A 12,380-nucleotide genomic window follows, 5' to 3' on the forward strand; every position below is an offset into this window, starting at 1 on the left:
CAAAGCTGAAAAATGAATTGTACACATAATATATGCTATTGCCATATGGCAGTTAGTGTTTCCCTAGTAAACAAACACACCCTTGCCAAGGTGAGGCTGCAGCAGTGAGCAGAAGGACCTTATCCCTTTTATAAAATGAGATTGCTCTATACCCGCCTGTTCCTTTTCATCTCCCTGTTGAACTACAAGCTCCTGAAGGGCAGGAATGGGGTTGTAAGTCATTTTTATATCCCCTTTATAGGATATACATACTCAGTAACCATTTCCTAAATCTGCTATTTTTTTTTCCCAGAAAAGGAACTACTTCAATAAGGAGATGCCTGATTCATCCACTGTTTTGGATAAGATAAAATGTGACCAATTGAAATTAAAAAAAAAAAAAATTTGAGTATTCATTTGATATCAACATTTCTCTTATTTAAACACAACTGAGTAGTTTTATTTTCAGTAACATATGTGGCCAGCAGCCAACACCTCATGATAAATACATTTGAAACTGTATCTGATGTTACTCCAAATTACCTTTGTCCTTCTGCCGCCCTTCACGCATAACTGAAAACACCAATCTATTGAAAGAGTTCAAGAAAGAAGGGATGGCTTTCAGCATTACCTGTGATGACAGATAACAGAATGTAAAAGTACATATGTGATTATTTAAGTTTTTCTACTTTAAAGGAGCTCATACTTATTTATTTCTTAGCCTTGTCTATCGGGACACTTAAACCAGTTGTGTGTGCCTCGGGGTAGCCACATCTTTTCACCTGGACATGCTGGTGTCACTGCTCATCCATCTTGTATTAGACTCTTTGACCCTTATTTTAACTATCGAGGGTAGAGACCCCCACACTGCATAACTTCAGGAGGTCTATCAGGCAATCCTGGTTTGGAATCAGCTTTTACTCTAAGCTGGTGCTAATCCATTCTGGAAATGGGTAGAAATAAACAATAATAGGAACAGTACTAATTAATATATTCAAGTATCATTGGTATAAAAAAAAAAAATTATGTTAAAGCAAATGCACTTAAAATGGGGACCAAAACCTCTCAATTAATAGTGGTAAAAAGCTCTGCGTGAAAACTTCATCTTGAAAAATGAGATTTCAGCCGGGCACAGCAGCTCCCACCTATAATCCCAGCACTTTGGGAGGCCTAGGCAGGCAGATAACCTGAGGTCAGGAGTTGGAGACCAGCCTGGCCAACATGGTGAAACCCTGTTTCTACTAAAAATACAAAAATTAGCCAAGCATGGTGCCCGGTGCCATCCCAGCTACTCGGTAGGCCGAGGCACAAAAATTGCTTGAACCCAGGAGGCAGAGGTTACACTGAGCCAAGATCGCATCATTGCACTCCAGCCTGAGTGACAGAGTGAGACTCCATCTCAAAAAAAAAAAAAAAAGAAAAATGAGATTTTGATGACAGAACATGCCTCTTTTATACTCAATCATCTTTAGGTCTGAATCACAACCACACACTGTCCAGCAGAGCACCACCAGCCACATGTGACTACTTACATTTAAATTAATTAGAATTAAATAAAATTAAATATTCAGTTCCTAGTCACACTGGCCACATTTCAAGTGGTCAGGACAGCTGTGGCCAGTGGTTACCATGCTGGACAATGGAGACACAGCACACGCCCACCACTGCCGACCACTGCTGGACAGTGCTGCACCACGTGTGAGAGTGAACAGAGAGTAATTACGTCAAGCGCTGGGATTATTCTCTTTGGCATAATTTGTCCAACAAAAATTTTGATAGCATAATACCACATTCTTCATGTCAAATTAGACCTTTTGCAGCATATTCTGAAAGAAGTCGTTTTTGCAAAAGTATTCCAGCGTTTCACCCAGTTCCCCAAGGACCCTCTCTTAATCCTTTGCTATCACACTGATCACAAATCCTTTTGGAACTATCTGGGTTCACACTCTGGCTCCTTATGATCTTGAACAAATCATCTACTCTTTTTTGTCTGTGTGCACCTCAGTTTCCTCATCTGCAAAATGAAGACGATAGGTTGTCGCGAAGACTGAACAAGCTAAGCCATGTAAGGTGCTTGGAACAGCACGAGCTGCTGATCATTCTGCTGGGTACGCTGGCTGTGCTGACTTCTTGCTATACCCTTTACATGTACCTAAGAGGATTCTGGCTGTGTGTTTACATCCGTGTGGGCCTGCCATGCACACTGCTGATGCTGTGGTCAGGCATCAGATTCCCTACACAACCCCGACAGATGAGAGTGAGCTTTGATTAATTCACATCATTCTTTACTGTAATACCATGTCATTATCTGGTCAATTTTCTCCATTCGTTACATGATCTAATTCCACTAAATGGTCATTTGCTAATGGTTTTGCAAACAGAAGAATCAAGCTGCTTTCTAATACTACTTTCATCAACTTCATGAAATCCTGCACCTGTAATTTCAGTTTGTAATTTATGTGCATTGCATTTGTATTGCACAGTCACATACAAATCTAACAACAGCAGAGAGATTTTAAAACAAAGATGCTGACAAGATAAACAGGGCTAAAGGCAACTGTTAATGGGGGAAGGCTTTAGAGTTAGATCCAACTTCTGAGTATTTAGCTTACCAGAGAGTATTTTTCTTAAAAACTGCATTGCTGGCAGGTCTCTAGCCTTAGGACATCAAAACACCTGAAAATATCTGAATGTGCATGAATATATGATACACAGCGATGCACTACAAAACCATACTCTGGTCAAAGGCACACTGTATAAAACAACGGTGGTCCTATAAGATTATAAGACTGTATTTTTAATGGAACATTTCTCTGTTTAAATGCACAAATACTCACCATTGTGTTACAACTGCCTACAGGATTCAGCACAGTCACGTGCTGTATAGGTTTGTATTGCCTAGAAGCAATAGGCTATACCCCATAGCCTAGGTGTGCACTACGCTGTACCATCTGAGTTTGTGAAAGTATTATATGATCTATGGTGTTTGCGCAACAAAAATGCCTAACGACACATTTCTCAGAACATGTCTCTGTCATTAAGCGATGCATTAACTGTCATATTTATGAGTTCCTACACATATAGTCAGCCATACATACAGTGGTGGCACCATGAAAAGAACACTGGTCAAAGATAACAAGTCTTGAGTCTAAGGTTTAGCCTCAGCTAAGTGACATTGGTCAAATCATTTGGTGGCACTGAGCTCCAGTTTATTCATCAATAAAATGGGATTAGTGCCTCCTTCACAGGCTTGCTATAGGGGCGGAACATATCAAATGTTCAATAAATGTTAGCTGAACTGTAATTTTTTCTGTGGGACATTTATCCCCAGTTTCAGCTTCACTTAAAAAGGAGCATACTACAAAACTGGAACTCAGGATGCCTCATTCCCTATATGCATTTGAATTAAAAGCCCAGGAAGAGATCTATGCAAGTGAGTGGCTTATTTAAATACGTGGTGAGCAAAAACAGAATAATTTCTAATGAGCTTCCTTAAATAGTACAGATTATGTATCCCTTATGCTAAAGCTTTGGGACTAGAAGTGTTTCAGATTTCAGATTTTGGAATATTTGCATATATATAAAATGAGATATCTTAGAGACGGGACCCATCTAAATATAATTTAAAAATTCATTTATGTTTCACTTTATATAGCTTATACACACAGTTGAAGGTAATTTTCTACAATAATTTTAAATAATTTTGTGCATGAAACAAAGTTTTGACTGTGTTATGACTGCGACCAGTCACGTGAGGTCAGGAGTGGGATTTTCCACTTGTGGCACGATGTCAGCACTCTAAAAGTTTCGAGTTTTAGAGCATTTTGGATTAGAAGTGTACAACCTGTAGTATACAAACACTATTCAAAGCGCCAGATCCAATTAAGAAAACCTCGCTCACAAAGCCCAGTATGAAGGTCAAGCATTTTTATGCTTGAGAAACCACTTGGCTCTGAAATTTACTAGAACAGAAAGTTTGCCTGGCAATTCATTATTTGTATTATTGTCCTGCAATAGTAAAGTTTTGCTGCCACTTTTCTACAGACGTCAAGTACCCTGCTCGCAGAGGAAAAGTTGCCTGCCACTCTCGCCCTCCTTCTCACCTTAGGGTGACACTGCAGGATTGAGAAGAGCACGTTGTGCAGCCTCAGGAAGACGCTTCCATACTCCAGCGGCTTCAGATGGTCCAAAGGGACAGTGAGAAGGATGCTGAAGGCCAGGCTGACGTGGTGGGGGTTGCCGATGGCCTCCTCCCCCTGCCGCAGCAGTGTAGCCAGGACGTCTAAGACAGGCCCGACCACTGTGAGGGACACAGGCTGCTCCTGACAAGCTTCTCGGTTTAGGAGCTAAAGGGCAAGATGAGATAGAGAAAAAATGAAAGTAATTCCCAAGGAAATAACACAAACACTGTAGCACTGAGTGACTGAGGTAAAGACGTCTGTGCTCCAAAATGAATTGATGTGGTCAGTGGGCAGTTAAATACCATTTATTAAACTTCTTACAAATCAGCTCTAGTGAAAGATATTCAATTAATGATTTAGAAAATACAAAGAACAGACCCAAGAGGAAGGATAGCTCAAAGTCTTACCTACGTAACCTGGGACAGCTCACCTGTGACCCTCCTTCTCAGACACACAGCAGCCCTGGTGAGGGCTGTCTCTTACAATGCTCACTGTTCTGCTGGGAATTCTGGCTGTGTAGACCCCTGCTATACCCTTTGGGTGGACATAAGCAGATTCTAGCCTGGTGTTCTCATTAGTGAGGGCCTACCACACACATCATCAACACTGCCTGCCCGTCAGCATAGGTCACTCCTATATGTAGCCCACGTGCCTCTCCTGATGCTCACCACACATGCTCAGTGATGACGACCCCTGCCATCCACCAAAACAGATGCTCAGGAAAATGACAAAGCAGCCAAATTGGCAACAAGAGAGAATATTAAGTCTGTTTTTTAGGCCCTTTTGCCCTAGGAACATGCTAACCCAGGGCAATTCTCTCAGGTAGCAACGGCTAGAATTAGGGAAGAGGATGATGGTAAAATAGATACTGCTCCTTCACACCTAAGTGTAAGAACACCCAGGTCAGGGTTTGTAGAGGGCAGGAGACAGTCCCAATCTGAGCCAGACTTTTGTTCTAGTGAAACAAACAGCCTAGCAACAACTGGACACAAATGTTAACATTTGAGTAAGATTGTAACAAAATAAACTCCTATCTGCAACATGACTATCCCATCCTACAAAGCATTTTATTCTCACTGTATCATAGGCCTTAAACACACACACAAAACTCCTACAAATAAACGAGCGCATTAAACTAACCACCACATTTTGTAGGGACAAAGAAAACCCCAGAATTCCTTGTATTATCATCTGATTAAATAGGTATCTACAAGCTGGCTGAAGTGGCATGCACCTATAATCCTGGTGACTTGGGAGGCTAAGGCAGAAGGATCACTTGAGGCCAGGAGTTTGAGGCTGCAGAACACTACGTTCACACCTGCAAATAGCCACTGCACCTTAGCCTGGACCACACATTGAGACCCCATTTCTAAAAAAATAATAAAACATAAAATTTTAAAAATTAAGCAGGCCTCCACGATAGCCTCCCTTTATCACTACATCCCTGTTTTTACTGCCTGTCTGATGCTTCCCAATGCTACTAAATGTCCCTTGATACCACCTCCCTTCCACTGCTCCCACTGTTGATACCAATGTGTTCAGGCAGGACACACAAACTCGGCATCCTGCTCACCGTCGCCCTCAGGAAGCAGCCCACACACACGCTCTGCATAAAGCCACAGGGCAGCAGATCCCCAAAAGGCTGACTTCTGTCTTTATAGGAAGAGGGAGGGGAGGAGCTGGAGGACACATCTCCAGAGGGTACTCACTGTTAAAGCCGTGACTATCTGGGGACACGCACGCCACAACAGACTTGCTTTCTCTCCATTGAGTGGGCAGTTCAGTAGCAGCCTCAGCAATGTAATAGCTGACACAACAGCCTGGGGCAAAAGAGAAAAAACTTAGCAGCAGAGAGCGCTTGTTCTCTCTTAAGAACTCCGCCTGGGGAAGGAGCCTGCTCCCTGGGGCTGCAGCGCTGGAGTGGATTGAGAGCTCTGGTGTCAGGGGACGTGAATAAGGCCTGCTTGGGGTTAAGTCCTGGGAGGGACAACCTTCACATCAGCACGCAGACAGGAAGGAAGTGAAGAAGATGAGCAGAGCTGGGGCAAAGTCAGGGTCTTTCAGCAGCATCTCACTAAACCAAGCACGTAAACGGGCCAGGACAGTGAACTGCACAAGGGTCACACACTGTGACCTAATTATGGAGAGCCTGTGTTGTCAAGGCTCTGTCCACGCAGAGGACACTGGCTGTTACTTCACTGAGCAACGATGCATGCTCACAGACAGGAGGGGCTGGAGGAAAATGTGAAAACAATCGGATCAGGTGCTGTGGTCGCGGGTGCTACATGCTGATACGAGCCTCGAGCAACATGGCCCAATCAGGTCATGTGTTTCAAAATATACAGTGGGAGGGGCCTTAAGCAAAGAATGAGCAGAATTTAACTTTTTGTTGTGAGACTGAGTCTCGCTCTGTCACCCAGGCTTGGAGTGCAATGGCATGATCTCTGCTCACTGTAACCTCCACCTCCTGGGCTCAAGCAATTCTCCTGCCTCGGCCTCCCAAGCGGCTGGGATTGCAGGCACCCACCATCACATCCAGCTAATTTTTGTATTTTTAGTAGAAACGCGGTTTCACTATGTTGGCCAGGCTGGTTTCGAACTCCTGACCTCATATAATCCACCCACCTCAGCCTCCCAAAGTGCTCGGATTATAGGCGTGAGCCACCGCGCCGGGCCAGAATTTAACTTTTATATGTATCAGTATTGTGAATATGTAACACTTAGTATTTTATACCGTAAGACCACACATTTGTAATTTGAAAAACTTCCCATTTGAAAAATAAGGTTTTAAACCATGAGACATAGGCAGAGCCCTGCCTTTACTGGGTGCCAGGCATTTCACATTGTCAGTGAGTTTCTATTTCAGCCTCACACCATCCTCTTCTCCCCGAATGCTGTGCAGCCCGCCCTACAACCCTAGCCAAAGTCCTAGCGTCTGCCTTTCACTCTCTTCCCTTCCCTGCTCCCTCTGACTATGCACACCCCAAAGCCCCATCTCCACTCCCACTCTCCTGCCCACCTACAGGCTATCTCCCCACCAGGGCCCGCCCCCCCACACCACTTCTCCCTGTCCATCTTCTCACACTTGTACATCCCCTGCTCCTGGCAGCTCAACACGCTGCCTGCACAGTGCACGCCTCCCTTCCCCTCATCTCTGCTCCCCAACCAAGTCTCCTGCATTCTTCAGGGCACAGCTGGAGTCTCACTTCCTCCGGGAAGTCTCCTGACCAACTGGTCCAAAGAGAAATTTGGGTTTGTTTCTTCCCCTGCCCAAATCAGTACCCAATACCAGTGTGCTGCATATGACCAGGAGTCAACAAGCCATTCACGAGGCAGAAAGAATACGCCTAGACCACAGACCTTGTCTGGAGTCTCCGCCCCACCAACTACTGGCTCTGTGGCCTGTGGTCTTCTTCCTTGTGTAAGAGACATCTGACCGGTCCAGTGCCCACAGGCATTCACAGAAGCAAATCCCAGCATGTGAGCTCTGTGCAAAGGCACTCAGCAAATGCAACACCATGCAGGCTGTATCAGTGACTTCTGTCAGAACTGAAGGGGCAGGCTAACTGAGGTGCTTCTCAGATGCTGGCATGAGGGCAGTATGGCCCAATCAGGCCACATGTTTCAAAAAGCATGGTGTAAGAGGTCTTCAGCAAAGAATGAGCAGAATTTAACCTTTTTATGTATCAGTTTTGTGAATGTGTAACACTTAGTATTTGACGTAATAAGACCACTCATTTGTAATTCGAAGACTTCCCGTTTGAAAACTAAGGCCTTCCCTACGCCGCAGCCTGGGCTGTCCCACAGGCCAGGGCTCCCTCTCACAGACTCCCTCTTTGCTTAGAGTCTCTACCAGTTAGAATTTGTTTAGTTTTAAGGGTGACACCAGATCTCAAATCAGTTTTCCCATTTGAGCCGACATGATTTCTGAGCCTGCCACACAAGGAGGGAGAAGCCGCCCACCTGCACATCTGCTTTCCACATGTTACTGACGTCCAGTCCCTGGAGAATACACTGCATCACCAGCCTCAAGTCCTCTGTCGTCCCAACCTCTAACATTTGGGTGAACAAGGCTCCCAAATGAGGCTCAATATCCTGAGTGACCCGAACAGGAATTTCAGGATCTGTGTGGGTAAGAAACCAAAACTATTAAGATGTGACAGACAGGTGAAATAAATTACCAAGTAGCCACAGGATGAAACTGCACACAGCTGTGGCCGCCATCAACCATCACGAAGTTAGGGGCATGGTGATACAAGCACTGGTGGAAAAAGCAGGTACACGTATTTGGTGTGATGCCATGCTCTCACACACACAAACACAGAAGACGACAGCCATGCTTAGGAGGTAAACTCCGAACCACAGAAGACAGTGATTATTGCTTGGTGCCGTTGACCCTTGAACAATGTTTGAACTGCATGGATCCACTTACACATGGGTTTTCTTCTGCCTCTGGCACCCCGAGACAGCAAGACCAATCCCTCCTCTTCCTCCTCCTCAACCTACTCAGTGTGAAGATGAAGAGGATGAAGACCTTGATGATAATATACTTCACTTAATGAATGGCAAATACATTTTCTCGTCCTTATTATTTTCTTAATAACATCTTCTTTAGCTTACTTGATTGTAAGAATATAATACACAAATACATACACAAAACATGTGGTAATCAACTGTTTATATTATCAGTAAGGTTTTGGTCAACAGTAGGCTATCAGTAGTTTAGTTTCCAGAGAGTCAAAAGTAATATAAGATTTTTTTAAATAGAATTGTTTCAGAAGGATATACATGGAATTTTTTACTGTGCCAAGAGTTGGTGCCTTAACCCCTATGTTGTTCAAGGGTCAACTGTATTTTATTTCTCTACTTTGTGTTTCTCTTATAAAATTGGTAGGGGTGCAAGAGTGGGTGATATTTTAAACAGATGGGAAAGTCATAAAGATTAAGAGAGCTCCATTTTTCAGGCCTGGATGACGGTCAGGAAGTCACCCAGCTGTTTCCCATCATCCCCAGTGTCCTTGGGCCCACAGTTTCACAATAACGCCCAAAGCCAGGGCACTCAAGGCCCTTTATCATCTGGCCCCAGGTCATCTTTCCAGCCGGCGCTTCAGCCCCACCTGCCTATTCCACATTGCCAGAATACCTTCCTGCTTTCCTGTCTTTGCTTACTATTTACAGCACTGGGGGAAAGTGGACTTTTGGGAGGTAAAGATCTAGGTCCAAGTCTCCCATAAGTTGTAAAACCCTGGACCTATGATTTATCTGAGCCTCAACTCCCTCATCAATGAAGTGAGCATAACAGCACCAACTCCTGTGGCTGGCAAATAAAAAAAGGCCACAGAGCTCACAACATAGTCCCCTCACACGAAAGGCTCCCATTTCCACCTGCCCTAGCTACGCTTCAAGGGCCACTCACACGTGGCCTGTATTTGGCCTCTCCACCGAGTCCCATAGCTCTGGTTCACTTTATGGCGTCTCCCCCACCTTTACCCTGTGATGTGTGCGAATGTCTGTTTACTTAATTACAAAGGCCAAAATCAATACCTCACTCATCTCCAGAGCAGGACACAGCCTCAAACATACAAGCATTTTAATTGTTTTTTTTTTTATGTTTCTGGAGACAGGGTCTCACTCCACCACCCAGGTTGGAGTGCAGTGGCACAATCATGGCTCACTGCAGCCTCAACCTCTTGAGCTCAAGGGGTCCTCTCGCCTCAGCCTCCGGAGTAGCTGGGACCACAGGTGCATGCTACCCGCACCGGCTTTTCGTAAAGATGGGGTTTTGCTTTTTCACCCAGGTTGGTCTCAAATTCCTGGCCTCAAGTGATCTCTTGGCTCAGCCTCCCTAAGTGCAGGATTACAGATGCCAGCCACCACTCCCAGCCAAGAAGCATTTTTAGAAATGTTGGTTTCTGTAATCGAATTCAGGCCCTCTGTTCTACTATCAGAAGGCATTCTTTTCAAAAGCCCACCTCTGAGCCACCTTTAAGGACACAGGGAGAACTCCATGGTGGGGCACCTGCACGGTCCCTCTTCACACTCCCTCTTCCTGCCCAAAGCCTTGGGCCACTCCTCACTTGGCATTTCTTCCAGAGCATTCACAATTCTGGCACTTCCCTGGACAGTGTCTAACAGCTCAGGTGGAAAAGGCCTGGACACAGCAACACCCCAGGCCCATGAACTGAGGGCACAGTGTACCAGTCTGGCCTTGCCCAACCCTGACCACACTGTGACCGAGGGGCTCTGTCCCTGGGGAAATAAGGTACCAAAAGTCCAGGGACATACAGTTAGGACTTAAAGACTGCCTCAACTCAGCCAGGCACGGTGGCTCATTCCTGTAATCCCAGCACTTTGGGAGGCCAAGGCAGGCGGATCACTTAAGGTCAGGAGTTCGAGACCAGCCTGGCCAACATGGTAAAACCTCATCTCTACTAAAAATACAAGAACTAGCTGGGTGTGGTGGTACACGCCTGTAATCCCAGCTACTCGGGAGGCCGAGGCAAGAGAATCGCTCAAAGCCGGGAGGCGGAGGTCGCAGTGAGCCAAGACCATGCCACGGTACTCCAGCCTGGGTGACAGAATGAGACTCTGTCTCAAAAAAAAAAAAAAAAGAGATTGCCTCAACTCAGCAGGGTTGAAGAGGAAAAGGAGGACACAATATTCTGTTAACTAAAGGGCACAAGGGCAGAGCTTCAGACCACCAGCTGCCGTTTCTTGGGCCAGTCACTTAGAACACTATAATTAGGCTTAATAAAAGACTCGATTTTAGCCCCCATTAAGAAGGTGAACACCATTCACTAAAAGATACCCTGACACAGTAAGACAGAACAATGTAATATCAAAGCCTTTCAGTTAATCCACAATCCAGCCAGAGACAGGTTACTGAAAGGGAGAGAACAGCAGCGTGATTTGGCCCATGGCACTCCAGTTCTGGCGCTGGCACAGGCAGACCAGATGGCTCTACTTTCTGCGAGAACCCATTTAACCCTCACGCACTGAAAGGCACGCTCGTGGCCCCATCCGTCACAGCTTCTCCACCCAGAAACACAGACCTTAACGTGTGCTTAACACGGACGTTAACGTGACATTAACGAGGGTCAGACTTGGCTGACTTGCAGACCTCACCTCAAAAGACTGACCTGACCCCAGCCCTTTTGTTACTACCAAAAAAAAAAGAAAAGACCCCCCCCAATTGTGGTGTGTGCCATCTTGAAACAGAAGAAATCTCTTCCATTAACTGTTTGTTTGGGAGGAATAAAAGTGTATTTTATTTGTATACCCCAATAAAGGTAACAAATCTTAATCATCTTTCACTATATTTAGAGGAAAACCTCAACAAACTCTAAATGGGCCTCCAAAAACATTATCATCTATTCCCTGCTTATGGCAAGTTTAAATCATAGAAAAGTATTTTGATTTATTCTTATTAAAATGCAACATTAAAGTGGTACAAAATAAGAAAATAGCAACAATCACAACATATTACACTGCACTAATACAACACATGTTAATGCAATAATTATTTTAATTTTTGGATGCCTTTCTAGCCATTTTCTGCATGAATATATATTTTACAAAGTTGTAATTGTGGCATATTTAACATTTCATATTGTACTTTTTTTGCTTAACAATATTTTCTATATATTTCTAGCCCTTGTCTTCATAAGAGGTTTCAGAATTATAATTTTAATGGCTGCCTCATAACCCATTAACCTTTCACAAGGGGGCTGTAAAGGTCGACTCTGTGCAGGAAGACATGAGCTCTCTCGCTTTGAGACTGTGTATGAGGTCCTAGTTTGCTGCCTGGAAGGCTGCCTTCAGACTCAAACACTCTGATGACATCATAGGTAGCCTTGGTCCAGTGAGCACCTGTACCTGGCAGCACCCCAACATGGGCGGGGTGGGGGGGATTGTGTGTGTGAACTAAGGAAGGCACAGTCCTGCCCTCAATGAACTGTAAGAGGCTCTTTGGAAATTAAGTGATTTGGCTGGGCACAGTGGCTCACGCCTGTAATCCCAGCACTTAGGGAGGCTGAGGCGGGCAGATCATGAGGTCAGATCGAGATCATCCTGGTTAACACAGTGAAACTCTTCATGAGGTCAGATCGAGATCATTCTGGCTAACACAGTGAAACTCTGTCTCTACTAAAAAATACAAAAAAATTAGCCAGACGTGGTGGCGGGTGCCAGTAGTCCCAGCTACTTGGGAGGCTGAGGCAG

At 44.8% G+C, this 12,380-nt stretch overlaps 1 protein-coding gene across 6 annotated transcripts in view; it reads right to left on the reverse strand.

The window, feature by feature from the left end:
• URB2 (URB2 ribosome biogenesis homolog) overlaps nucleotides 1-12,380 on the reverse strand; it is a 43,755-nt gene that overhangs the window by 18,223 nt on the left and 13,152 nt on the right. For 5 of the 6 annotated variants that reach the window (XR_004434412.1, XM_033200218.1, XM_033200219.1 and 2 more), the window contains 4 exons: nucleotides 8,124-8,284; nucleotides 5,870-5,980; nucleotides 4,083-4,325; nucleotides 523-610 (listed from right to left, as the gene is read on the reverse strand). Coding sequence is in view for 5 of the 6 variants with exons in the window: in XM_033200218.1 (XP_033056109.1) it covers nucleotides 523-610; nucleotides 4,083-4,325; nucleotides 5,870-5,980; nucleotides 8,124-8,284 (603 nt within the window). In the remaining variant the exon portion in view is untranslated. The remainder of the gene's footprint in view (nucleotides 1-522; nucleotides 611-4,082; nucleotides 4,326-5,869; nucleotides 5,981-8,123; nucleotides 8,285-12,380) is intronic. The other variant, XM_033200217.1, reaches the window with a different exon arrangement.

This window comes from Trachypithecus francoisi, unplaced genomic scaffold, assembly GCF_009764315.1.
Source record: "Trachypithecus francoisi isolate TF-2019V2 unplaced genomic scaffold, Tfra_2.0 Lachesis_group5, whole genome shotgun sequence".
NCBI lineage: Eukaryota > Metazoa > Chordata > Mammalia > Primates > Cercopithecidae > Trachypithecus > Trachypithecus francoisi.